The 27,945-nt window shown below is 29.7% G+C and overlaps 1 protein-coding gene across 1 annotated transcript; it reads left to right on the forward strand.

Annotated features, from left to right (window-relative positions):
• Nucleotides 1-8,437: 8,437 nt before the first annotated feature.
• LOC133622062 (homeobox protein OTX1 B-like) lies at nucleotides 8,438-26,948 on the forward strand. The gene is made up of 4 exons (XM_061984606.1): nucleotides 8,438-8,514; nucleotides 19,181-19,272; nucleotides 19,355-19,506; nucleotides 26,158-26,948. Exons 2-4 carry the CDS (start codon nucleotides 19,182-19,184, stop codon nucleotides 26,872-26,874), a joined length of 960 nt encoding a protein of 319 aa, XP_061840590.1. The 5' UTR covers nucleotides 8,438-8,514; nucleotide 19,181; the 3' UTR covers nucleotides 26,875-26,948.
• Nucleotides 26,949-27,945: the final 997 nt, after the last annotated feature.

The raw sequence follows: 27,945 nt of genomic DNA on the forward strand, positions 1-27,945 counted from the left end.
GCCTGGCTCTGTTTGATTGGTCCAACGTCACCAGTGACTGCATCTGATTGGTGGAACGGAGTGAACGTCACCAGTGACTGTATTTGTTGAAACGCAGGCACTATGACAGACCAAAACAAACAAAGCGTGCATTAACAGATCGATAAAAATTAGTAGCGAGCTGAATGTAGATAAAAGTAGCGGAGTAAAAGTAGCGTTTCTTCTCTATAAATATACTCAAGTAAAAGTAAAAGTATGTTCCATTAAAACTACTCTTAGAAGTACAATTTATCCCAAAAGTTACTCAAGTAGATGTAACGGAGTAAATGTAGCGCGTTACTACCCACCTCTGCTCACGACCTACCCATCTCAGGGCGGACACTCTAACCACTAGGCCAAGGTGGAATGGTTCGAATCAGTTGAAAAATGTGGGAATTGTGGAAGTTTGAAAAATGGCCAATTCATTTTGAATGGGAAAGATGTCCCGGAAAACCTGGAATTCTAGGAAATCTGGGAATTTGTCAAGGGAAAGACCCCCATTCCCGAATAGGCTGAACAGTTTTAAGTTGGAGCGGTTAGAATCGGATGAAAAATGTGGAAGGTAGAGCGCGCCAAAATCTGGAGAAGAAGAAGAAGAAGAAGAAATAGATGACTTTTGGTGTAGAAAACCATCCAGTATGTGTGAATGTTTTGGAGCATTCACACAATAAATGCGATCAAAAGTCAAATTTAAATGGATCCAATAGGAGCCGCTCTATTCTGCCTATAAAACGCTTACAAACATCCAAACACCTCCATTAGGGTTTTATATACATGATGTAAGTATATTGTCGGAGGCAGATATTTACATATATCCGAATTTAAGTTGTACTTCTTTCATTTCTTAGTCATATTTGAAAACAGCTCGTGTTTTCCATTTCTTCTCTTGATGCTCTGTCAGCTAGTAAACTGTGTGTGATAACCTTGAGTTCTTTGGAATGTATTATGGCTAGGGAGACGTTGTGCTTGTATTATGGCTAGGGAGGGGGAAGGAAAGAGGGGTTTTTGGCGTTGGGAAGACAGACCATTTTGGGAGGCGCAATAGAATGTTCTAGGGTTAGACTGGTCTCAAAATGTATATTGGCAAAGCTTTGAAAATATACAACAAAATATCTATTCTGTCTCTGGTGGTTTTTCAACTCAGCTTTAAGTGTCGCAGAGAGCTTGGGAGCGAATTGTGACTTGAATTCCCTGGGAGGAACAACTGGTCCAAAACACAACAATATACAGGTAAAAGCCAGTAAATTAGAATATTTTGAAAAACTTGATTTATTTCAGTAATTGCATTCAAAAGGTGTAACTTGTACATTATATTTATTCATTGCACACAGACTGATGCATTCAAATGTTTATTTCATTTAATTTTGATGATTTGAAGTGGCAACAAATGAAAATCCAAAATTCCGTGTGTCACAAAATTAGAATATTACTTAAGGCTAATACAAAAAAGGGATTTTTAGAAATGTTGGCCAACTGAAAAGTATGAAAATGAAAAATATGAGCATGTACAATACTCAATACTTGGTTGGAGCTCCTTTTGCCTCAATTACTGCGTTAATGCGGCGTGGCATGGAGTCGATGAGTTTCTGGCACTGCTCAGGTGTTATGAGAGCCCAGGTTGCTCTGATAGTGGCCTTCAACTCTTCTGCGTTTTTGGGTCTGGCATTCTGCATCTTCCTTTTCACAATACCCCACAGATTTTCTATGGGGCTAAGGTCAGGGGAGTTGGCGGGCCAATTTAGAACAGAAATACCATGGTCCGTAAACCAGGCACGGGTAGATTTTGCGCTGTGTGCAGGCGCCAAGTCCTGTTGGAACTTGAAATCTCCATCTCCATAGAGCAGGTCAGCAGCAGGAAGCATGAAGTGCTCTAAAACTTGCTGGTAGACGGCTGCGTTGACCCTGGATCTCAGGAAACAGAGTGGACCGACACCAGCAGATGACATGGCACCCCAAACCATCACTGATGGTGGAAACTTTACACTAGACTTCAGGCAACGTGGATCCTGTGCCTCTCCTGTCTTCCTCCAGACTCTGGAACCTCGATTTCCAAAGGAAATGCAAAATTTGCATGGTTGGGTGATGGTTTGGGGTGCCATGTCATCTGCTGGTGTCGGTCCACTCTGTTTCCTGAGATCCGTGGACTTAAACAAGTTGAAAAACATATTCGGGTTTTACCATTTTGTGGTCAATTGTACGGAATATGTACTGTACTGTGCAATCTACTAATAAAAGTTTCAATCAATCAACACTGATTTATTATTATTTGAGCTATGACAGGTTTAAAATGAAAAACATGGCTACTTTGTGTCATTAGTCAACTTTTTCTCCTTTATAACACAACTTTGCGCTTTTATTCCACGTCTTATTTTTTTGCGTACTTGTACTTTTAGTACAATTAGTCAATTTTAGTAGTAAATTTAAGCATTGAATAGGTCAATAATAATATTGATGTATTATTATTTGAGCTATGACAGGTTTAAAATTAAAAACATGGCTACTTTGTGTCATTAGTCAACTTTTTCTCCATTATTACACAACTTTGCGCTTTTATTCCACGTCTTATTTTTTTGCGTAATTGTACTTTTAGTACAATTAGTAAATTTTAGTAGTAAATTTAAGCATTGAATAGGTCAATAATAATATTGATGTATTATTATTTGAGCTATGACAGGTTTAAAATTAAAAACATGGCTACTTTGTGTCATTAGTCAACTTTTTCTCCATTATTGCACAACTTTGCGCTTTTATTCCACGTCTTATTTTTTTGCGTAATTGTACTTTTAGTACAATTAGTAAATTTTAGTAGTTAATTTAAACATTGAATAGGTCAATAATAATAACATTGATTTATTATTATTAGAGCTATGACAGGTTTAAAATGAAAAACATGGCTACTTTGTGTCATTAGTCAACTTTTTCTCCTATACTACACCACTTTGCGCTTTTATTGCACATCTTATTTTTTTTCGTAATTGTACTTTTAGAATGTAAAACATGCTTAACTTAATTACAATTAAGTGCAACACTTTTTTTTGTAGGCTACATTGGGTGACCTAAACAGTGTTTTTTTCATTGATACAATGATGTTTTGTGCCTTGTTTACTTTAACTTAAAACTATGCTTTTTATGGCAAAAAAAACAAAACACAAACCATGCAATATTGTACCCGGAAATATTTCAAAGTGGAATATTTTGATTTAATTTAAAAGGTCAATAATGATAACATTGATTTATTATTATTTGAGCTATGACTGGCTTAAAATTAAAAACATGGTTACTTTGTGTCATTAGTCAACTTTTTCTCCATTATTACACAACTTTGCGCTTTCATTCCACGTCTTATTTTTTTGCGTAATTGTACTTTTAGTACAATTAGTAAATTTTAGTAGTTAATTTAAACATTGAATAGGTCAATAATAATAACATTGATTTATTATTATTAGAGCTATGACAGGTTTAAAATGAAAAACATGGCTACTTTGTGTCATTAGTCAACTTTTTGTCCTATATTACACCACTTTGCGCTTTTATTCCACATCTTATTTCTTTTCGTAATTGTACTTTTAGAATGTAAAACATGCTTAACTTAATTACAATTAAGTGCAACACTTTTTTTTGTAGGCTACATTGGGTGACCTAAACAGTGTTTTTTTCATTGATACAATTATGTTTTGTGCCTTGTTTACTTTAACTTAAAACTATGCTTTTTATGGCAAAAAAAACAAAACACAAACCATGCAATATTGTACCCGGAAATATTTCAAAGTGGAATATTTTGATTTAATTTAAAAGGTCAATAATGATAACATTGATTTATTATTATTTGAGCTATGACAGGTTTAAAATTAAAAACATGGCTACTTTGTGTCATTAGTCAACTTTTTCTCCATTATTACACAACTTTGCGCTTTTATTCCACGTCTTATTTTTTTGCGTAATTGTACTTTTAGTACAATTAGTAAATTTTAGTAGTAAATTTAAGCATTGAATAGGTCAATAATAATATTGATGTATTATTATTTGAGCTATGACAGGTTTAAAATTAAAAACATGGCTACTTTGTGTCATTAGTCAACTTTTTCTCCATTATTGCACAACTTTGCGCTTTTATTCCACGTCTTATTTTTTTGCGTAATTGTACTTTTAGTACAATTAGTAAATTTTAGTAGTTAATTTAAACATTGAATAGGTCAATAATAATAACATTGATTTATTATTATTAGAGCTATGACAGGTTTAAAATGAAAAACATGGCTACTTTGTGTCATTAGTCAACTTTTTCTCCTATACTACACCACTTTGCGCTTTTATTGCACATCTTATTTTTTTTCGTAATTGTACTTTTAGAATGTAAAACATGCTTAACTTAATTACAATTAAGTGCAACACTTTTTTTTGTAGGCTACATTGGGTGACCTAAACAGTGTTTTTTTCATTGATACAATGATGTTTTGTGCCTTGTTTACTTTAACTTAAAACTATGCTTTTTATGGCAAAAAAAACAAAACACAAACCATGCAATATTGTACCCGGAAATATTTCAAAGTGGAATATTTTGATTTAATTTAAAAGGTCAATAATGATAACATTGATTTATTATTATTTGAGCTATGACTGGCTTAAAATTAAAAACATGGTTACTTTGTGTCATTAGTCAACTTTTTCTCCATTATTACACAACTTTGCGCTTTCATTCCACGTCTTATTTTTTTGCGTAATTGTACTTTTAGTACAATTAGTAAATTTTAGTAGTTAATTTAAACATTGAATAGGTCAATAATAATAACATTGATTTATTATTATTAGAGCTATGACAGGTTTAAAATGAAAAACATGGCTACTTTGTGTCATTAGTCAACTTTTTGTCCTATATTACACCACTTTGCGCTTTTATTCCACATCTTATTTCTTTTCGTAATTGTACTTTTAGAATGTAAAACATGCTTAACTTAATTACAATTAAGTGCAACACTTTTTTTTGTAGGCTACATTGGGTGACCTAAACAGTGTTTTTTTCATTGATACAATTATGTTTTGTGCCTTGTTTACTTTAACTTAAAACTATGCTTTTTATGGCAAAAAAAACAAAACACAAACCATGCAATATTGTACCCGGAAATATTTCAAAGTGGAATATTTTGATTTAATTTAAAAGGTCAATAATGATAACATTGATTTATTATTATTTGAGCTATGACAGGTTTAAAATTAAAAACATGGCTACTTTGTGTCATTAGTCAACTTTTTCTCCATTATTACACAACTTTGCGCTTTTATTCCACGTCTTATTTTTTTGCGTAATTGTACTTTTAGTACAATTAGTAAATTTTAGTAGTTAATTTAAACATTGAATAGGTCAATAATAATAACATTGATTTATTATTATTAGAGCTATGACAGGTTTACAATGAAAAACATGGCTACTTTGTGTCATTAGTCAACTTTTTGTCCTATATTACACCACTTTGCGCTTTTATTCCACATCTTATTTTTTTTTCGTAATTGTACTTTTAGAATGTAAAACATGCTTAACTTAATTACAATTAAGTGCAACACTTTTTTTTGTAGGCTACATTGGGTGACCTAAACAGTGTTTTTTTTCATTGATACAATGATGTTTTGTGCCTTGTTTACTTTAACTTAAAACTATGCTTTTTATGGCAAAAAAACCCCCACAAACCATGCAATATTGTACCCGGAAATATTTCAAAGTGGAATATTTTTGATTTAATTTAAAAGGTCAATAATGATAACATTGATTTATTATTATTTGAGCTATGACTGGCTTAAAATGAAAAACATGGCTACTTTGTGTCATTAGTCAACTTTTTCTCCTATATTACACAACTTTGCGCTTTTATTCCACGTCTTATTTTTTTGCGTAATTGTACTTTTAGTACAATTAGTAAATTTTAGTAGTTAATTTAAACATTGAATAGGTCAATAATAATAACATTGATTTATTATTATTAGAGCTATGACAGGTTTACAATGAAAAACATGGCTACTTTGTGTCATTAGTCAACTTTTTCTCCTATACTACACCACTTTGCGCTTTTATTCCACATCTTATTTTTTTTCGTAATTGTACTTTTAGAATGTAAAACATGCTTAACTTAATTACAATTAAGTGCAACACTTTTTTTTGTAGGCTACATTGGGTGACCTAAACAGTGTTTTTTTTCATTGATACAATGATGTTTTGTGCCTTGTTTACTTTAACTTAAAACTATGCTTTTTATGGCAAAAAAAAACACAAACCATGCAATATTGTACCCGGAAATATTTCAAAGTGGAATATTTTGATTTAATTTAAAAGGTCAATAATGATAACATTGATTTATTATTATTTGAGCTATGACAGGTTTAAAATGAAAAACATGGCTACTTTGTGTCATTAGTCAACTTTTTCTCCTTTATAACACAACTTTGCGCTTTTATTCCACGTCTTATTTTTTTTTGCGTAATTGTACTTTTAGTACAATTAGTAAATTTTAGTAGTTAATTTAAACATTGAATAGGTCAATAATAATAACATTGATTTATTATTATTAGAGCTATGACAGGTTTAAAATGAAAAACATGGCTACTTTGTGTCATTAGTCAACTTTTTCTCCTATACTACACCACTTTGCGCTTTTATTCCACATCTTATTTTTTTTCCGTAATTGTACTTTTAGAATGTAAAACATGCTTAACTTAATTACAATTAAGTGCAACACTTTTTTTTGTAGGCTACATTGGGTGACCTAAACAGTGTTTTTTTTTCATTGATACAATTATGTTTTGTGCCTTGTTTACTTTAACTTAAAACTATGCTTTTTATGGCAAAAAAAAACACAAACCATGCAATATTGTACCCGGAAATATTTCAAAGTGGAATATTTTTGATTTAATTTAAAAGGTCAATAATGATAACATTGATTTATTATTATTTGAGCTATGACAGGTTTAAAATTAAAAACATGGCCACTTTGTGTCATTAGTCAACTTTTTCTCCTATATTACACCACTTTTGCGCTTTTATTCCACGTCTTATTTTTTTGCGTAATTGTACTTTTAGTACAATTAATAAATTTTAGTAGTTAATTTAAACATTGAATAGGTCAATAATAATACCATTGATTTATTATTATTAGAGCTGACAGGTTTAAAATGAAAAACATGGCTACTTTGTGTCATTAGTCAACTTTTTCTCCTATATTACACCACTTTTGCACTTTTATTCCACATCTTATTTCTTTTCGTAATTGTACTTTTAGAATGTAAATCATGCTGAACTTAATTACAATTAAGTGCAACACTTTTTTTTGTAGGCTACATTGGGTGACCTAAACATTGTTTTTTTCATTGATACAATGATGTTTTGTGCCTTGTTTACTTTAACTTAACTTTAACTTAAAACTATGCTTTTTATGGCAAAAAAAACCACAAACCATGCAATATTGTACTGGAATATTTTGATTTAATTTAAAAGGTCAATAATGATAACATTGATTTATTATTATTTGAGCTATGACTGGTTTAAAATTTAAAACATGGCTACTTTGTGTCATTAGTCAACTTTTTCTCCTATATTACACCACTTTGCACTTTTATTCCCCGTTTTATTTTTTTTTCATAATTGTACTTTTAGAATGTAAAACATCCATCCATCCATTTCCTACCGCTTGTCCCTTTTGGGGTGCTGGAGAGAATGTAAAACATGCTTAACTTACTTACAATTAAGCGCATCACATTTTTTTTGTTGGCTACATTTGGTGACCTAAACGGTGTTTTTTTCATTGACCTACATTAATTTAAATGAAATAATAAAATATTGTTGTAAGTTTTACTGGAAATAAAAACTGCCGTTTGGGAAGCTTAAGCTAACATTTAAGCTAACTTTAAGCTAAGTCCTAAATGTCGGCGTTCTTTAGGCACCAAATACATTATTTCATTGACTTTCTGTGCGAGTAAAAATGAATTAAACACAAACCCGCTGAACTGTGGCGGACAAAGTTACAGTCACGCAGCGAAAAAAGTCGTCTTTTTTGGGGAAGAATCTTGTTGACGTCGAGCTTCTTCCGACACTTTGTTAGCGTGACGTCATGAGCGTCACGTGACACTGCTCGTTTTGACAAGTGGGCGGGAGCTTCGTGGCCCATGTGAGGATCTGATTGGACGTCCCGGTCGGTGAGGAGAGGGCAGGGCGTGACGTGATTGGCTGGCTCGGAGAAGGCCAGAGCGCTTTAGGCCAGAGCGGCAGGAGCGCGCGTCAATTAGCGGCTGACAGAAGCGATGCCCGAAGGACCCAAAGACTTTTCAACCTAGACCTTTTTTTTTTATTTTATTTATTTATTTATTTTTTTGACTTATTTTCTTGTTTTTCGGACAATTGAAGCTGATCCCAAATTCCTCAATGTGGATATTTGTTGTTTTTATGACGATGGCATCGCTTTGATTTTTACAGGATTTTTAATTGTCATTCTTTCAAGGAGCTCAGCAAGAAAGGTGAGATGATGCTTGACTTTTATTATTTTATTGCATTGCACTGAAGGTATTGTTATTGCGTTAAGTAAATGTAAATGTGAGCGAAGTGGGAATGGAAATACAAACAGCAGCCAATTAGCACAATAAAAGTTAGTCATTAGTGAACAATTGTGCTAATTGTAGATCTCACTTTAATTGTGATGTGCTTCATTTGCACACCAATAAGCGTGTGGTTTTCTCCTGCTAATTGTTTGCTTTTCTACGTACAACTTAAATTATTTTAACTCTTCTTTTTTTTATATTATTCACCTCTTCGTTCAACTAAATATGTCCACATTGTAAATTATTGCTCAGTTTTAATTACAGAAGATAATCCAGGTCACTTTTACAATTGTTGTATATTGTATTATATAATGCAGTCATTAAATAATACAATTGATAATAATGTAATTGTCAAAATAATGCAAGTCATTACATTTCAAGACAAAAATCCCAAATGAGGAGACAAAACTGCAAAGTAAGCGTGTCTTTTAATAATTCCAATAAAAAACAATAACAAAAATGATTTATTCTTGGTGAATTAATTAATCCATGCGAGCTGAGCGTTTTTTCAACAATTTTCGTTAAAGTTCCATGAAAATGTTGCAATAATTAAACGGCCTGAAATTTAAATGTCGTTTTTTTAAAGAAAAATCTCCCGAGACTGTAAACTCAGAGAATTCAAATGATTATTGTCAGAATCAATATTTCGTTAGTTTTGTTGTTAAATAAACTAGAGAAATGTGATTGACAAACTTTTATTGAAACGAAAAAGCGGATTTTTGTTGGAGAAAGATATAGGACGCAAATGAAAATGTTGATGAACATTATTATTTATTTATTCTTTAAAAAAATATTTGTTATCTTTTCAATATATACCTTAATTTATAAAGTTCAACAATTACAAACAAACATATGAACAAGAACAATGTTGATGAATATTTTTTTTATTTTTAAATTGAATTTTTTTTATATACACCTTTATTTATAAAGTTCAACATTTACAAACAAACATATGAACAAGGACAATGTTGTGGAATATTTTTGTTATTTTTTATTATTATTATTATTATTATTTTTTTTTATATACACCTTTATTGATAAAGTCCAACATTTACAAACAAACATATGAACAAGGACAATATTGATGGTTTTTTTGTATCTTTTATTTTTATATACACCTTTATTTATAAAAATTCAACATTTACAAACAAACATACGAACAAGGACAATATTGATCAATATTGATTTATTTTGTATTCTTTATATATACCTTTATTTATAAAGCCCAACATTTACAAACAAACATATGAACAAGGACAATATTGATGTTTTTTTTGTATCTTTTATTTTTATATACACCTTTATTTATAAAAATTCAACATTTACAAACAAACATATGAACAAGGACAATGTTAATCAATATTTTTTTTAAATTTTCAATGCCTTTTTTTTCATATACATCTTTATTTATAAAGTTCAACATTTACAAACAAACATACGAACAAGGACAATGTTGTTGAATATTTTTATTTTTATTTTTTTTAATTATTTTTATAGACACCTTTATTTATAAAGTTCAACATTTACAAACAAACATACGAATAAGGACAATGTTGATGAATATTTTTAAAATTTAGAAATTAAATTTTTTTAAAATATTGTACATCTTTATTTATAAAGTTCAACATTCACAAACATATGAACAAGGACAATATTGATGTTTTTTTTGTATCTTTTATTTTTATATACACCTTTATTTATAAAAATTCAACATTTACAAACAAACATATGAACAAGGACAATGTTAATCAATATTTTTTTTTAATTTTCAATGCCTTTTTTTTCATATACATCTTTATTTATAAAGTTCAACATTTACAAACAAACATATGAACAAGGACAATGTTGTTGAATATTTTTATTTTTATTTTTTTTAATTATTTTTATAGACACCTTTATTTATAAAGTTCAACATTTACAAACAAACATACGAATAAGGACAATGTTGATGAATATTTTTAAAATTTAGAAATTAAATTTTTTTTAAATATTGCACATCTTTATTTATAAAGTTCAACATTCACAAACATATGAACAAGGACAATATTGATGTTTTTTTGTATCTTTTATTTTTTATATACACCTTTATTTATAAAATTCAACATTTACAAACAAACATATGAACAAGGACAATATTGATGTTTTTTTTGTATCTTCTATTTTTATATACACCTTTATTTATAAAATTCAACATTTACAAACAAACATATGAACAAGGACAATATTGTTTTTTTTTTGTATCTTCTATTTTTATATACACCTTTATTTATAAAATTACACATTTACAAACAAACATATGAACAAGAACAATGTTGATGAATATTTTTTTTAATTTTTAAATTGAATTTTTTTTATATACACCTTTATTTATAAAGTTCAACATTTACAAACAAACATATGAACAAGGACAATGTTGTGGAATATTTTTGTTATTTTTTATTATTATTATTATTATTTTTTATATACACCTTTATTGATAAAGTCCAACATTTACAAACAAACATATGAACAAGGACAATATTGATGGTTTTTTTGTATCTTTTATTTTTATATACACCTTTATTTATAAAAATTCAACATTTACAAACAAACATACGAACAAGGACAATATTGATCAATATTGATTTATTTTGTATTCTTTATATATACCTTTATTTATAAAGCCCAACATTTACAAACAAACATATGAACAAGGACAATATTGATGTTTTTTTTGTATCTTTTATTTTTATATACACCTTTATTTATAAAAATTCAACATTTACAAACAAACATTTGAACAAGGACAATGTTAATCAATATTTTTTTTAAATTTTCAATGCCTTTTTTTTTTCATATACATCTTTATTTATAAAGTTCAACATTTACAAACAAACATATGAACAAGGACAATGTTGTTGAATATTTTTATTTTTATTTTTTTAAATTATTTTTATAGACACCTTTATTTATAAAGTTCAACATTTACAAACAAACATACGAATAAGGACAATGTTGATGAATATTTTTAAAATTTAGAAATTAAATTTTTTTTAAATATTGCACATCTTTATTTATAAAGTTCAACATTCACAAACATATGAACAAGGACAATATTGATGTTTTTTTGTATCTTTTATTTTTTATATACACCTTTATTTATAAAATTCAACATTTACAAACAAACATATGAACAAGGACAATGTTAATCAATATTTTTTTTAAATTTTCAATGCCTTTTTTTTCATATACATCTTTATTTATAAAGTTCAACATTTACAAACAAACATATGAACAAGGACAATGTTGTTGAATATTTTTATTTTTATTTTTTTTAATTATTTTTATAGACACCTTTATTTATAAAGTTCAACATTTACAAACAAACATACGAATAAGGACAATGTTGATGAATATTTTAAAAATTTAGAAATTAAATTTTTTTTAAATATTGTACGTCTTTATTTATAAAGTTCAACATTCACAAACATATGAACAAGGACAATATTGATGTTTTTTTGTATCTTTTATTTTTTATATACACCTTTATTTATAAAATTCAACATTTACAAACAAACATATGAACAAGGACAATATTGATGTTTTTTTTGTATCTTCTATTTTTATATACACCTTTATTTATAAAATTCAACATTTACAAACAAACATATGAACAAGGACAATGTTGTGGAATATTTTTGTTATTTTTTATTATTATTATTATTATTATTATTTTTTTTTTTATATACACCTTTATTGATAAAGTCCAACATTTACAAACAAACATATGAACAAGGACAATATTGATGGTTTTTTTGTATCTTTTATTTTTATATACACCTTTATTTATAAAAATTCAACATTTACAAACAAACATACGAACAAGGACAATATTGATCAATATTGATTTATTTTGTATTCTTTATATATACCTTTATTTATAAAGCCCAACATTTACAAACAAACATATGAACAAGGACAATATTGATGTTTTTTTTGTATCTTTTATTTTTATATACACCTTTATTTATAAAAATTCAACATTTACAAACAAACATATGAACAAGGACAATGTTAATCAATATTTTTTTTTAATTTTCAATGCCTTTTTTTTCCATATACATCTTTATTTATAAAGTTCAACATTTACAAACAAACATATGAACAAGGACAATGTTGTTGAATATTTTTTTATTTTTTTTTATTTTTTTATTTTTATAGACACCTTTATTTATAAAGTTCAACATTTACAAACAAACATACGAATAAGGACAATGTTGATGAATATTTTTAAAATTTAGAAATTAAATTTTTTTAAAATATTGTACATCTTTATTTATAAAGTTCAACATTCACAAACATATGAACAAGGACAATATTGATGTTTTTTTGTATCTTTTATTTTTTATATACACCTTTATTTATAAAATTCAACATTTACAAACAAACATATGAACAAGGACAATATTGATGTTTTTTTTGTATCTTCTATTTTTATATACACCTTTATTTATAAAGTTCAACATTTACAAACAAACATATGAACAAGGACAATATTGTTGTTTTTTTGTATCTTCTATTTTTATATACACCTTTATTTATAAAATTCAACATTTACAAACAAACATATGAACAAGAACAATGTTGATGAATATCTTTTTTTATTTTTAAATTGAAATTTTTTTATATACACCTTTATTTATAAAGTTCAACATTTACAAACAAACATATGAACAAGGACAATGTTGTGGAATATTTTTGTTATTTTTTATTATTATTATTATTTTTTTTATATACACCTTTATTGATAAAGTCCAACATTTACAAACAAACATATGAACAAGGACAATATTGATGGTTTTTTTGTATCTTTTATTTTTATATACACCTTTATTTATAAAAATTCAACATTTACAAACAAACATACGAACAAGGAAAATATTGATCAATATTGATTTATTTTGTATTCTTTATATATACCTTTATTTATAAAGCCCAACATTTACAAACAAACATATGAACAAGGACAATATTGATGTTTTTTTTGTATCTTTTATTTTTATATACACCTTTATTTATAAAAATTCAACATTTACAAACAAACATATGAACAAGGACAATGTTAATCAATATTTTTTTTTAATTTTCAATGTCTTTTTTTTCATATACATCTTTATTTATACAGTTCAACATTTACAAACAAACATATGAACAAGGACAATGTTGTTGAATATTTTTATTTGTATTTTTTTTAAATTATTTTTATAGACACCTTTATTTATAAAGTTCAACATTTACAAACAAACATACGAATAAGGACAATGTTGATGAATATTTTTAAAATTTAGAAATTACATTTTTTTTAAATATTGCACATCTTTATTTATAAAGTTCAACATTCACAAACATATGAACAAGGACAATATTGATGTTTTTTTGTATCTTTTATTTTTTATATACACCTTTATTTATAAAATTCAACATTTACAAACAAACATATGAACAAGGACAATATTGATGTTTTTTTTGTATCTTCTATTTTTATATACACCTTTATTTATAAAATTCAACATTTACAAACAAACATATGAACAAGGACAATATTGTTTTTTTTTTGTATCTTCTATTTTTATATACACCTTTATTTATAAAATTACACATTTACAAACAAACATATGAACAAGAACAATGTTGATGAATATTTTTTTTAATTTTTAAATTGAATTTTTTTTATATACACCTTTATTTATAAAGTTCAACATTTACAAACAAACATATGAACAAGGACAATGTTGTGGAATATTTTTGTTATTTTTTATTATTATTATTATTATTATTATTTTTTATATACACCTTTATTGATAAAGTCCAACATTTACAAACAAACATATGAACAAGGACAATATTGATGGTTTTTTTGTATCTTTTATTTTTATATACACCTTTATTTATAAAAATTCAACATTTACAAACAAACATACGAACAAGGACAATATTGATCAATATTGATTTATTTTGTATTCTTTATATATACCTTTATTTATAAAGCCCAACATTTACAAACAAACATATGAACAAGGACAATATTGATGTTTTTTTTGTATCTTTTATTTTTATATACACCTTTATTTATAAAAATTCAACATTTACAAACAAACATTTGAACAAGGACAATGTTAATCAATATTTTTTTTAAATTTTCAATGCCTTTTTTTTTTCATATACATCTTTATTTATAAAGTTCAACATTTACAAACAAACATATGAACAAGGACAATGTTGTTGAATATTTTTATTTTTATTTTTTTAAATTATTTTTATAGACACCTTTATTTATAAAGTTCAACATTTACAAACAAACATACGAATAAGGACAATGTTGATGAATATTTTTAAAATTTAGAAATTAAATTTTTTTTAAATATTGCACATCTTTATTTATAAAGTTCAACATTCACAAACATATGAACAAGGACAATATTGATGTTTTTTTTGTATCTTTTATTTTTATATACACCTTTATTTATAAAAATTCAACATTTACAAACAAACATATGAACAAGGACAATGTTAATCAATATTTTTTTTAAATTTTCAATGCCTTTTTTTTCATATACATCTTTATTTATAAAGTTCAACATTTACAAACAAACATATGAACAAGGACAATGTTGTTGAATATTTTTATTTTTATTTTTTTAAATTATTTTTATAGACACCTTTATTTATAAAGTTCAACATTTACAAACAAACATACGAATAAGGACAATGTTGAGGAATATTTTTAAAATTTAGAAATTAAATTTTTTTTAAAATATTGTACATCTTTATTTATAAAGTTCAACATTCACAAACATATGAACAAGGACAATATTGATGTTTTTTTTGTATCTTTTATTTTTATATACACCTTTATTTATAAAAATTCAACATTTACAAACAAACATATGAACAAGGACAATGTTAATCAATATTTTTTTTAAATTTTCAATGCCTTTTTTTTTCATATACATCTTTATTTATAAAGTTCAACATTTACAAACAAACATATGAACAAGGACAATGTTGTTGAATATTTTTATTTTTATTTTTTTTAATTATTTTTATAGACACCTTTATTTATAAAGTTCAACATTTACAAACAAACATACGAATAAGGACAATGTTGATGAATATTTTTAAAATTTAGAAATTAAATTTTTTTTAAATATTGTACATCTTTATTTATAAAGTTCAACATTCACAAACATATGAACAAGGACAATATTGATGTTTTTTTTGTATCTTTTATTTTTATATACACCTTTATTTATAAAAATTCAACATTTACAAACAAACATATGAACAAGGACAATGTTAATCAATATTTTTTTTAAATTTTCAATGCCTTTTTTTTTCATATACATCTTTATTTATAAAGTTCAACATTTACAAACAAACATATGAACAAGGACAATGTTGTTGAATATTTTTATTTTTATTTTTTTAAATTATTTTTATAGACACCTTTATTTATAAAGTTCAACATTTACAAACAAACATACGAATAAGGACAATGTTGATGAATATTTTTAAAATTTAGAAATTAAATTTTTTTTAAATATTGTACATCTTTATTTATAAAGTTCAACATTCACAAACATATGAACAAGGACAATATTGATGTTTTTTTTGTATCTTTTATTTTTATATACACCTTTATTTATAAAAATTCAACATTTACAAACAAACATATGAACAAGGACAATGTTAATCAATATTTTTTTTAAATTTTCAATGCCTTTTTTTTCATATACATCTTTATTTATAAAGTTCAACATTTACAAACAAACATATGAACAAGGACAATGTTGTTGAATATTTTTATTTTTTTAAATTATTTTTATAGACACCTTTATTTATAAAGTTCAACATTTACAAACAAACATACGAATAAGGACAATGTTGATGAATATTTTTAAAATTTAGAAATTAAATTTTTTTTAAATATTGTACATCTTTATTTATAAAGTTCAACATTCACAAACATATGAACAAGGACAATATTGATGTTTTTTTGTATCTTTTATTTTTTATATACACCTTTATTTATAAAAATTCAACATTTACAAACAAACATATGAACAAGGACAATGTTAATCAATATTTTTTTTAAATTTTCAATGCCTTTTTTTTCATATACATCTTTATTTATAAAGTTCAACATTTACAAACAAACATATGAACAAGGACAATGTTGTTGAATATTTTTATTTTTTAAAATTATTTTTATAGACACCTTTATTTATAAAGTTCAACATTTACAAACAAACATACGAATAAGGACAATGTTGATGAATATTTTTAAAGTTTAGAAATTAATTTTTTTTTAAATATTGTACATCTTTATTTATAAAGTTCAACATTCACAAACATATGAACAAGGACAATATTGATGTTTTTTTGTATCTTTTATTTTTTATATACACCTTTATTTATAAAATTCAACATTTACAAACAAACATATGAACAAGGACAATGTTGATGTTTTTTTTGTATCTTCTATTTTTATACACACCTTTATTTATAAAATTCAACATTTACAAACAAACATATGAACAAGGACAATATTGTTTTTTTTTTTGTATCTTCTATTTTTATATACACCTTTATTTATAAAATTCAACATTTACAAACAAACATATGAACAAGAACAATGTTGATGAATATTTTTTTTTATTTTTAAATTGAATTTTTTTCATATACACCTTTATTTATAAAGTTCAACATTTACAAACAAACATATGAACAAGGACAATGTTGTGGAATATTTTTGTTATTTTTTATTATTATTATTATTTTTTTTATATACACCTTTATTGATAAAGTCCAACATTTACAAACAAACATATGAACAAGGACAATATTGATGGTTTTTTTGTATCTTTTATTTTTATATACACCTTTATTTATAAAAATTCAACATTTACAAACAAACATACGAACAAGGACAATATTGATCAATATTGATTTATTTTGTATTCTTTATATATACCTTTATTTATAAAGCCCAACATTTACAAACAAACATATGAACAAGGACAATATTGATGTTTTTTTTGTATCTTTTATTTTTATATACACCTTTATTTATAAAAATTCAACATTTACAAACAAACATATGAACAAGGACAATGTTAATCAATATTTTTTTTTAATTTTCAATGCCTTTTTTTTTCATATACATCTTTATTTATAAAGTTCAACATTTACAAACAAACATATGAACAAGGACAATGTTGTTGAATATTTTTATTTTTATTTTTTTTAATTATTTTTATAGACACCTTTATTTATAAAGTTCAACATTTACAAACAAACATACGAATAAGGACAATGTTGATGAATATTTTTAAAGTTTAGAAATTAAATTTTTTTTAAATATTGCACATCTTTATTTATAAAGTTCAACATTCACAAACATATGAACAAGGACAATATTGATGTTTTTTTGTATCTTTTATTTTTTATATACACCTTTATTTATAAAATTCAACATTTACAAACAAACATATGAACAAGGACAATATTGATGTTTTTTTTGTATCTTCTATTTTTATATACACCTTTATTTATAAAATTCAACATTTACAAACAAACATATGAACAAGGACTATGTTGTTGAATATTAAAAAAAAAAAAAATATATATTTTTTTAAATTTTAAATTTTTTATTTTTTTTATGTACACCTTTATTTATGAAGTTCAACATTTACAAACACTTATATGAACAAGGACAATGTTGATGAATATTTTATTTCTATTTATTATATACACCTAGAGTGGCCGTGCCAGCAATTTGAGGGTTCCAGGTTCGATCCCAGCTTCCGCCATCCTAGTCACTGTCGTTGTGTCCTTGGGCAAGACACTTTACCCACCTGCTCCCAGTGTCACCCACACTGCTTTAAATGTAATGTAGATATTGGGTTTCACTTTGTAAAGCGCTTTGAGTCACTAGAGAAAAGCGCTATATAAATATAATTCACTTCACAAACATATGAACAATGTTGATGAATATATATATTTTTTAATTCTCTATATCAGAATCAGAATCAGAATCAGCTTTATTGTCATTACGCAAGGTAACGAGATTGAGGCCATTCCATACAGTGCGATGTGTGCATGCTAGAAAAACAATGTGCAAATATATAAAAATATTAAAAAAATGTAGAAGTGCAATGAATATGGTGTGAAATGAATATATACATGAAAAAAACCAAAACAAAAACAGGGTGGTTGGTGGAATGGGTTATTGCACCGAAGAGAAGGCAGTTATGAGGGACAATGGGGCAGTCCGTTCAGGATGGTTATGGCCCTGGGGAAGAAGCTCTTCTTTAGCCTGTTTGTTTTGGTTTTAATGCACCTGTAGCGCTTCCCAGAGGGCAGCAGGTGGAACAGGTCAGAGCCAGGGTGGGTGCTGTCCTTGATGATGGCACTGGCTCTGTTGAGGCAGCGGGAGGTGTAGATGTCCGTCAGAGAGACATTTATTAAGAAAGTTCAACATTTACAAACAAACACTTGAACAAGGCCAATGTTGATGAATAATGGGCCTGTCCTGTGACGTCAGCATGATGTCATACCTCCAACAAGGTCCCTACATGAGCGGACTGCTGAGTGGAGCCGCCGTGGACCTGCTGCATCCCTCCGTGGGCTACCCGGGTAGACACTTTTACGCACTTACGTATCTCCTCCGCGGTGACGTCAGACAGTAACCATGACGTCATGCTCACGGTGCACGCAGCGAACCCCCGGAAGCAGCGGCGGGAGCGGACCACCTTCACCCGGACCCAGCTGGACATCCTGGAGGCTCTGTTCGCCAAGACCCGCTACCCGGACATCTTCATGAGGGAGGAGGTGGCCCTCAAGATCAACCTGCCAGAGTCCAGGGTGCAGGTCGGGAAAAGTCTTCTTTCAACAATAAATAACTGGAGAATATTTGATGAGCGAATTATCATGCAATAATCCCTTTATATGTCACAATAATAATTAGTGTTGGAAGAATTAGTCATCAGTGGAATAATAATGACTTTATTCAACAATAATTACAACATGATAACATTTTAGAATAAATTGTGATAGTTAATATAATAATAATTATTATTATAATATATTAACATAATAGCAATCAGTATAGTATAATTAGTGTAATGATAATTAGTACACATTTGATGGTTGTGTTTTTAAACAATAATGAAAGAAAAATTAAAATTATGTCTACTACTACTACTACTACTAATAATAATAGTGTGAATGATTTATAATGATTTTTATGACAGTTTTAAAAGTGCTCAACTGATAATAACTTCATAAGTTGACAACTTTTTAAAAGGAACTGTAATAATTAATATAATACAAAAAATATAATATATTAGTATAATAGTAATTTATTACTATAATAGTAGTATAATGATAATTATATAATAGACGTTTTTGTTTTTTAAACAATAATTAAATAATAATTACATTTCTACATGTCTAATAATGACTTTATAAGTTGACAACTTTATTTAAATGAATTGTAATAATTAATATAATACAAAAAATATAATATATTAGTATAATAGTAATTTATTACTATAATAGTAGTATAATGATAATTATATAATAGACGTTTTTGTTTTTTAAACAATAATTAAATAATAATTACATTTCTACATGTCTAATAATGACTTTATAAGTTGACATCTTTATTTAAATGAATTGTAATAATTAATATAATACAAAAAATATAATATATTAGTATAATAGTAATTTATTACTATAATAGTAGTATAATGATAATTATATAATAGACGTTTTTGTTTTTTAAACAATAATTAAATAATAATTACATTTCTACATGTCTAATAATGACTTTATAAGTTGACAACTTTATTTAAATGAATTGTAATAATTAATATAATACAAAAAATATAATATATTAGTATAATAGTAATTTATTACTATAATAGTAGTATAATGATAATTATATAATAGACGTTTTTGTTTTTTAAACAATAATTAAATAATAATTACATTTCTACATGTCTAATAATGACTTTATAAGTTGACAACTTTATTTAAATGAATTGTGACAATTAATATAATGCAAAAAAATATAATATATTAGTATAATAGTAATTTATTACTATAATAGTAGTATAATGATAATTATATAATAGACGTTTTTGTTTTTTAAACAATAATTAAATAATAATTACATTTCTACATGTCTAATAATGACTTTATAAGTTGACATCTTTATTTAAATGAATTGTAATAATTAATATAATACAAAAAATTATAATATATTAGTATAATAGTCGTTTATTACTATAATAGTAGTATAATGATAATTATATAATAGATGTTAAAAAAAAAAAGTAATAATAATTACATTTCTACATGTCTAATAATGACTTTATAATTTGACAACTTTATTTAAATGAATCGTGATAATTAATATAATAGAAAAAAATATAATATATCAGTATAATAGCAATCTATTACTATGATAGTAGTATAATGATAATTATATAATAGGCACACAATTGATGGTAAAGTTTTTTTTAAACAATAATTAAATAATAATAACATCTTTACATGTCTAGTAATGACTTTATAAGTTGACAACTTTTTAAAAGGAATTGTAATAATTAATATAATACAAAAACTTGTAATATATTAGTAAAATAGTAATAATTACTATGATAGTAGTACAATGATGATTATATAATATACGTTTAAAAAAACAACCAAAAACCATAATTAAATAATAATTACATTTCTACATGTCTAATAATGACTTTATAAGTTGACAACTTTATTTAAATGAATTGTGACAATTAATATAATGCAAAAAAATATAATATATTAGTATAATAGTAATTTATTACTATGATAGTAGTATAATGATAATTATATAATAGACGTTTTTTTTAAACAATAATTAAATAATAATTACATTTCTACATGTCTAATAATGACTTTATAAGTTGACATCTTTATTTAAATGAATTGTAATAATTAATATAATACAAAAAATACAATATATTAGTATAATAGTAATTTATTACTATAATAGTAGTATAATGATAATTATATAATAGACGTTTTTGTTTTTTAAACAATAATTAAATAATAATTACATTTCTACATGTCTAATAATGACTTTATAAGTTGACAACTTTATTTAAATGAATTGTAATAATTAATATAATACAAAAAATTAGGAAGGGGAAGCAGTGCACTATCAACACCGTGTATGGTGAGGATGGTGTTCTGCTGACCTCGACTGCGGATGTTGTGGATCGGTGGAGGGAATACTTCGAAGACCTCCTCAATCCCACCAACACGTCTTCCTATGAGGAAGCAGTGCCTGGGGAGTCTGTGGTGGGCTCTCCTATTTCTGGGGCTGAGGTTGCTGAGGTAGTTAAAAAGCTCCTCGGTGGCAAGGCCCCGGGGGTAGATGAGATCCGCCCGGAGTTCCTTAAGGCTCTGGATGCTGTGGGGCTGTCTTGGTTGACAAGACTCTGCAGCATCGCGTGGACATCGGGGGCGGTACCTCTGGATTGGCAGACCGGGGTGGTGGTTCCTCTCTTTAGGAAGGGGAACCGGAGGGTGTGTTCTAACTATCGTGGGATCACACTCCTCAGCCTTCCCGGTAAGGTCTATTCAGGTGTACTGGAGAGGAGGCTACGCCGGATAGTCGAACCTCGGATTCAGGAGGAACAGTGTGGTTTTCGTCCTGGTCGTGGAACTGTGGACCAGCTCTATACTCTCGGCAGGGTCCTTGAGGGTGCATGGGAGTTTGCCCAACCAGTCTACATGTGTTTTGTGGACTTGGAGAAGGCATTCGACCGTGTCCCTCGGGAAGTCCTGTGGGGAGTGCTCAGAGAGTACGGGGTATCGGACTGTCTGATTGTGGCAGTCCGCTCCCTGTATGATCAGTGCCAGAGCTTGGTCCGCATTGCCGGTAGTAAGTCGGACACGTTTCCAGTGAGGGTTGGACTCCGCCAAGGCTGCCCTTTGTCACCGATTCTGTTCATAACTTTTATGGACAGGCGCAGTCAAGGCGTTGAGGGGATCTGGTTTGGTGGCTGCAGGATTAGGTCTCTGCTTTTTGCAGATGATGTGGTCCTGATGGCTTCATCTGGCCAGGATCTTCAGCTCTCACTGGATCGGTTCGCAGCTGAGTGTGAAGCAACTGGGATGAGAATCAGCACCTCCAAGTCCGAGTCCATGGTTCTCGCCCGGAAAAGGGTGGAGTGCCATCTCCGGGTTGGGGAGGAGATCTTGCCCCAAGTGGAGGAGTTCAAGTACCTCGGAGTCTTGTTCACGAGTGGGGGAAGAGTGGATCGTGAGATCGACAGGCGGATCGGTGCGGCGTCTTCAGTAATGCGGACGCTGTATCGATCCGTTGTGGTGAAGAAGGAGCTGAGCCGGAAGGCAAAGCTCTCAATTTACCGGTCGATCTACGTTCCCATCCTCACCTATGGTCATGAGCTTTGGGTTATGACCGAAAGGACAAGATCACGGGTACAAGCGGCCGAAATGAGTTTCCTCCGCCGGGTGGCGGGGCTCTCCCTTAGAGATAGGGTGAGAAGCTCTGCCATCCGGGGGGAGCTCAAAGTAAAGCCGCTGCTCCTCCACATCGAGAGGAGCCAGATGAGGTGGTTCGGGCATCTGGTCAGGATGCCACCCGAACGCCTCCCTAGGGAGGTGTTTAGGGCACGTCCCACCGGTAGGAGGCCGCGGGGAAGACCCAGGACACGTTGGGAAGACTATGTCTCCCGGCTGGCCTGGGAACGCCTCGGGGTCCCACAGGAAGAGCTGGACGAAGTGGCTGGGGAGAGGGAAGTCTGGGCTTCCCTGCTTAGGCTGCTGCCCCCGCGACCCGACCTCGGATAAGCGGAAGAAGATGGATGGATGGATGGACAAAAAATTATAATATATTAGTATAATAGTCGTTTATTACTATAATAGTAGTATAATGATAATTATATAATAGATGTTAAAAAAAAAAAAAAAAAAAAGTAATAATAATTACATTTCTACATGTCTAATAATGACTTTATAATTTGACAACTTTATTTAAATGAATCGTGATAATTAATATAATAGAAAAAAATATAATATATCAGTATAATAGCAATCTATTACTATGATAGTAGTATAATGATAATTATATAATAGGCACACAATTGATGGTAAAGTTTTTTTTAAACAATAATTAAATAATAATAACATCTTTACATGTCTAGTAATGACTTTATAAGTTGACAACTTTTTAAAAGGAATTGTAATAATTAATATAATACAAAAACTTGTAATATATTAGTAAAATAGTAATAATTACTATGATAGTAGTACAATGATAATTATATAATAGACATTTAAAAAACAAAAACAAAAACAATAATTAAATAATAATTACATTTCTACATGTCTAATAATTACTTTATAAGTTGACAACTTTTTTTAAATGAATTGTGATAATTAATACAAACACTTATAATATATTAGTATAATAGTAATTTATTACTATGATAGTAGTATAATGATAATTATATAATATACGTTTTTTTAAACAATAATTAAATAATAATTACATTTCTACATGTCTAATAATGACTTTAAAATTGGACAACTTTATTCAAATGAATTGTGATGATTAATATAATACAAACAAATATAATATATTAGTATAATAGTAATTTATTACTATGATAGTAGTACAATGATGACGTTTAAAAAAATAATTACATTTCTACATGTTTAATAATGACTTTATAAGTTGACAACTTTATTTAAATGAATTGTGATAATTAAAATAATAGGAAAAAAATGCAATTTATTAGTATAATAGTAATCTATTACTATGATAGTAGTATAATAATTATATAATAGGCACGCAATTGATGGTAAAGTTTTTTTTTAAACAAAAATAAATAATAATACCATTTTTACATGTCTAATAATGACATGTAATGACTTGTGATTTAGGGCTATATAGAAAATAAACATTGACTTTATAAGTTGACAACTTTATTTAAATGAATTGTGATAATTAATTTAAAACATAAAATTATAATATATTACTATAGTAGTAATTTATTTCTATGATAGTAGTATAATGATAATAAATAAAAATAGTAGTCGTTTAAAAAATAAAAAATAAAAAATAATAATTATTACATTTCTACATGTCTAATAATGACTTTATAAGTTGACAACTTTATTTAAATGAATTGTGATAATTAACATAATAGAAAAAAATACAATATATTAGTATAATAGTAATCTATTACTATGATAGTAGTATAATAATTATATAATAGACGTATTTAAAAAAACAAAACAATAATTAAATAATAATTACATTTCTACATGTCTAATAATGACTTTATAAGTTGACAAATTTATTTAAATGAATTGTGATAATTAATACAATACAACAAATTATAATATATTAGTAAAATAGTAATTTATTACTAGGATAGTAGTATAATGATAATTATATAATAGACGTTTTTTTCAAAACAATAATTAAATAATAATTACATTTCTACATGTCTAATAATGACTTTATAAGTTGACAAATTTATTTAAATGAATTGTGATAATTAATATAATACAAAAATGTTTGATATATTAGTATAATAGTAATTTATTACTATGATAGTAGTGTAATGATAATTATATAATAGACGTTTTTACAAAAAACAAAACAATAATTAAATAATAATTACATTTCTACATGTCTTATAATGACTTTATAAGTTGACAACTTTATTTAAATGAATTGTGATAATTAATATAATAGAAAAAAATATAATATATTAGTATAATAGTAATCAATTACTATTTTTTTTTTTTTTAATAAACGGTTGCAAAATAAGCTTAAAAAGCTTGCACTTTAATGTTAGCATGCTAGCATAAACATGCTAACAGTTAGCATGTGTCACATACCATATATTGGGACGGTATTGCTCGGTTGGTAGAGTGGCTGTGCTAGCAACTTGAGGGTTCCAGGTTCGATCTCCGCTTCCGCCATCCTAGTCACTGCCGTTGTGTCCTTGGGCAAGACACTTTACCCACCTGCTCCCAGTGCCACCCACATTGGTTTAAATGCTACTTAGATATTGGCTTTCACTATGTAAAGCGCTTTGAGTCACTAGAGAAAAAGCGCTATATAAATATGATTCACTTCACATATATGACTGTAAGGGGTATGGCATTGCAGCAGGCCCATAATAATATTATTATGCTACATAATACTTTTAATATATTTATTTTTATTTATTTTATAGTATGTAATTTGTATTAATTACATTTAAAATAATTAGATTAAAATTGTATTTTTAAAAATTAATTAATTCATCTATTTTGTATCATTTCATTTTATTATTTTTGATGAATTATATTCAACATTTTAGTATTTTACATTGATGAATTATTAATGATTCTATAAATAGATTGTTGTGTGTGTCTCACATGTCCCTCATCCAGAGGTGAGAGGTCATGGCTCTGTGGTGTGGCTGACCTTTGACCTGTGTGTGGCAGGTGTGGTTTAAGAACCGGAGGGCCAAATGTCGCCAGCAGCAGCAGCAGAGCGGCGCCAAAGTCAAAGCGCAGAAGAAGAAGTCGTCTCCCGGCAGAGACAGCAGCAGTTCCGACAGCAGCGGGCCCTTCACGCCCCCTGCCGTGTCAAGCTCCGCCTCCTCCTCGTCCTCCTCAGCGGGCATGATCAGCACCGCCTCTTCCGCCGGAGCGCCGGTGTCGTCCATTTGGAGTCCAGCGCCTGTCTCCCCGGTGCCGACGGCGCTGCCGGATGCCGTGGCCCCCGCCCCAGCCGCCGCCTCCTGCATGCAGCGCAACACGTCCTCCGCCTCTGGGGGGATGGCGTCATACTCTGTGTCTTACGGCCAAACGGCGACGGCGTACGGTCAGGGCTACACCACGTCGCCGTCCGGCTCCTACTTTGGCGGCGTGGAGTGCGGCTCGTACCTGGCGCCTATGCACACCCACCAGCTCAGCCCCATGGCGGGCGGCGCCATGTCGGGCCACGCCCATCACCACCACATCGCACAGACGTCTCACCACCACCAGCACCACCACCACGCGCCACAACCCCACCAGGCCTACGGCGCCACCGGCCTGGCCTTCAACACCTCGGACTGTCTGGACTACAAGGAGCAGACGGCCTGGAAACTCAACTTCAACGCCTCGGACTGTTTGGACTACAAAGACCAGGCGCCATGGCGCTTTCAGGTGCTTTGACCGACCCCCCTGCAGTTGCCTGCTGGTTGTGGGACTGTCGACGCATCTCAGGCGGCGCCATGTCGGGCCATGCCCATCACCACCACATTGCACAGACGTCGCAGCACCACCAGCACCACCACGCGCCACATCCCCACCAGGCCTACGGCGCCACCGGCCTGGCCTTCAACACCTCGGACTGTCTGGACTACAAGGAGCAGACAGCCTGGAAACTCAACTTCAACGCTTCGGACTGTTTGGACTACAAAGACCAGGCGCCATGGCGCTTTCAGGTGCTTTGACCGACCCCCCTGCAGTTGCCTGCTGGTTGTGGGACTGTCGACGCGTCTCAGGCGGCGCCATGTCGGGCCATGCCCATCACCACCACATTGCACAGACGTCGCACCACCACCAGCACCACCACGCGCCACATCCCCACCAGGCCTACGGTGCCACCGGCCTGGCCTTCAACACCTCGGACTGTCTGGACTACAAGGAGCTGACGGCCTGGAAACTCAACTTCAACGCCTCGGACTGTTTGGACTACAAAGACCAGGCGCCATGGCGCTTTCAGGTGCTTTGACCGCCCCCCCTGCAGTTGCCTGCTGGTTGTGGGACTGTCGATGCGTCTCAGGCGGCGCCATGTTGGGCCATGCCCATCACCACCACATTGCACAGATGTCGCACCACCACCAGCACCACCACGCGCCACATCCCCACCGGGCCTACGGCGCCACCGACCTGGCCTTCAACACCTCGGACTGTCTCAACTACAAGGAGCAGACTGCCTGGAAACTCAACTTCAACGCCTCGGACTGTTTGGACTACAAAGACCAGGCGCCATGGCGCTTTCAGGTGCTGTGACCGCCCCCCCTGCAGTTGCCTGCTGGTTGTGGGACTGTCGACGCGTCTCAGGCGGCGCCATGTCGGGCCATGCCCATCACCACCACATTGCACAGATGTCGCACCACCACCAGCACCACCACGCGCCACATGCCCAACGGGCCTACGGCGCCACCGGCCTGGCCTTCAACACCTCGGACTGTCTCGACTACAAGGAGCAGACGACCTGAAAACTCAACTTCAATGCCT

The sequence above is a fragment of the Nerophis lumbriciformis genome, linkage group LG25 (assembly GCF_033978685.3).
Source record: "Nerophis lumbriciformis linkage group LG25, RoL_Nlum_v2.1, whole genome shotgun sequence".
In the NCBI taxonomy this organism is placed as follows: Eukaryota; Metazoa; Chordata; class Actinopteri; order Syngnathiformes; family Syngnathidae; genus Nerophis; species Nerophis lumbriciformis.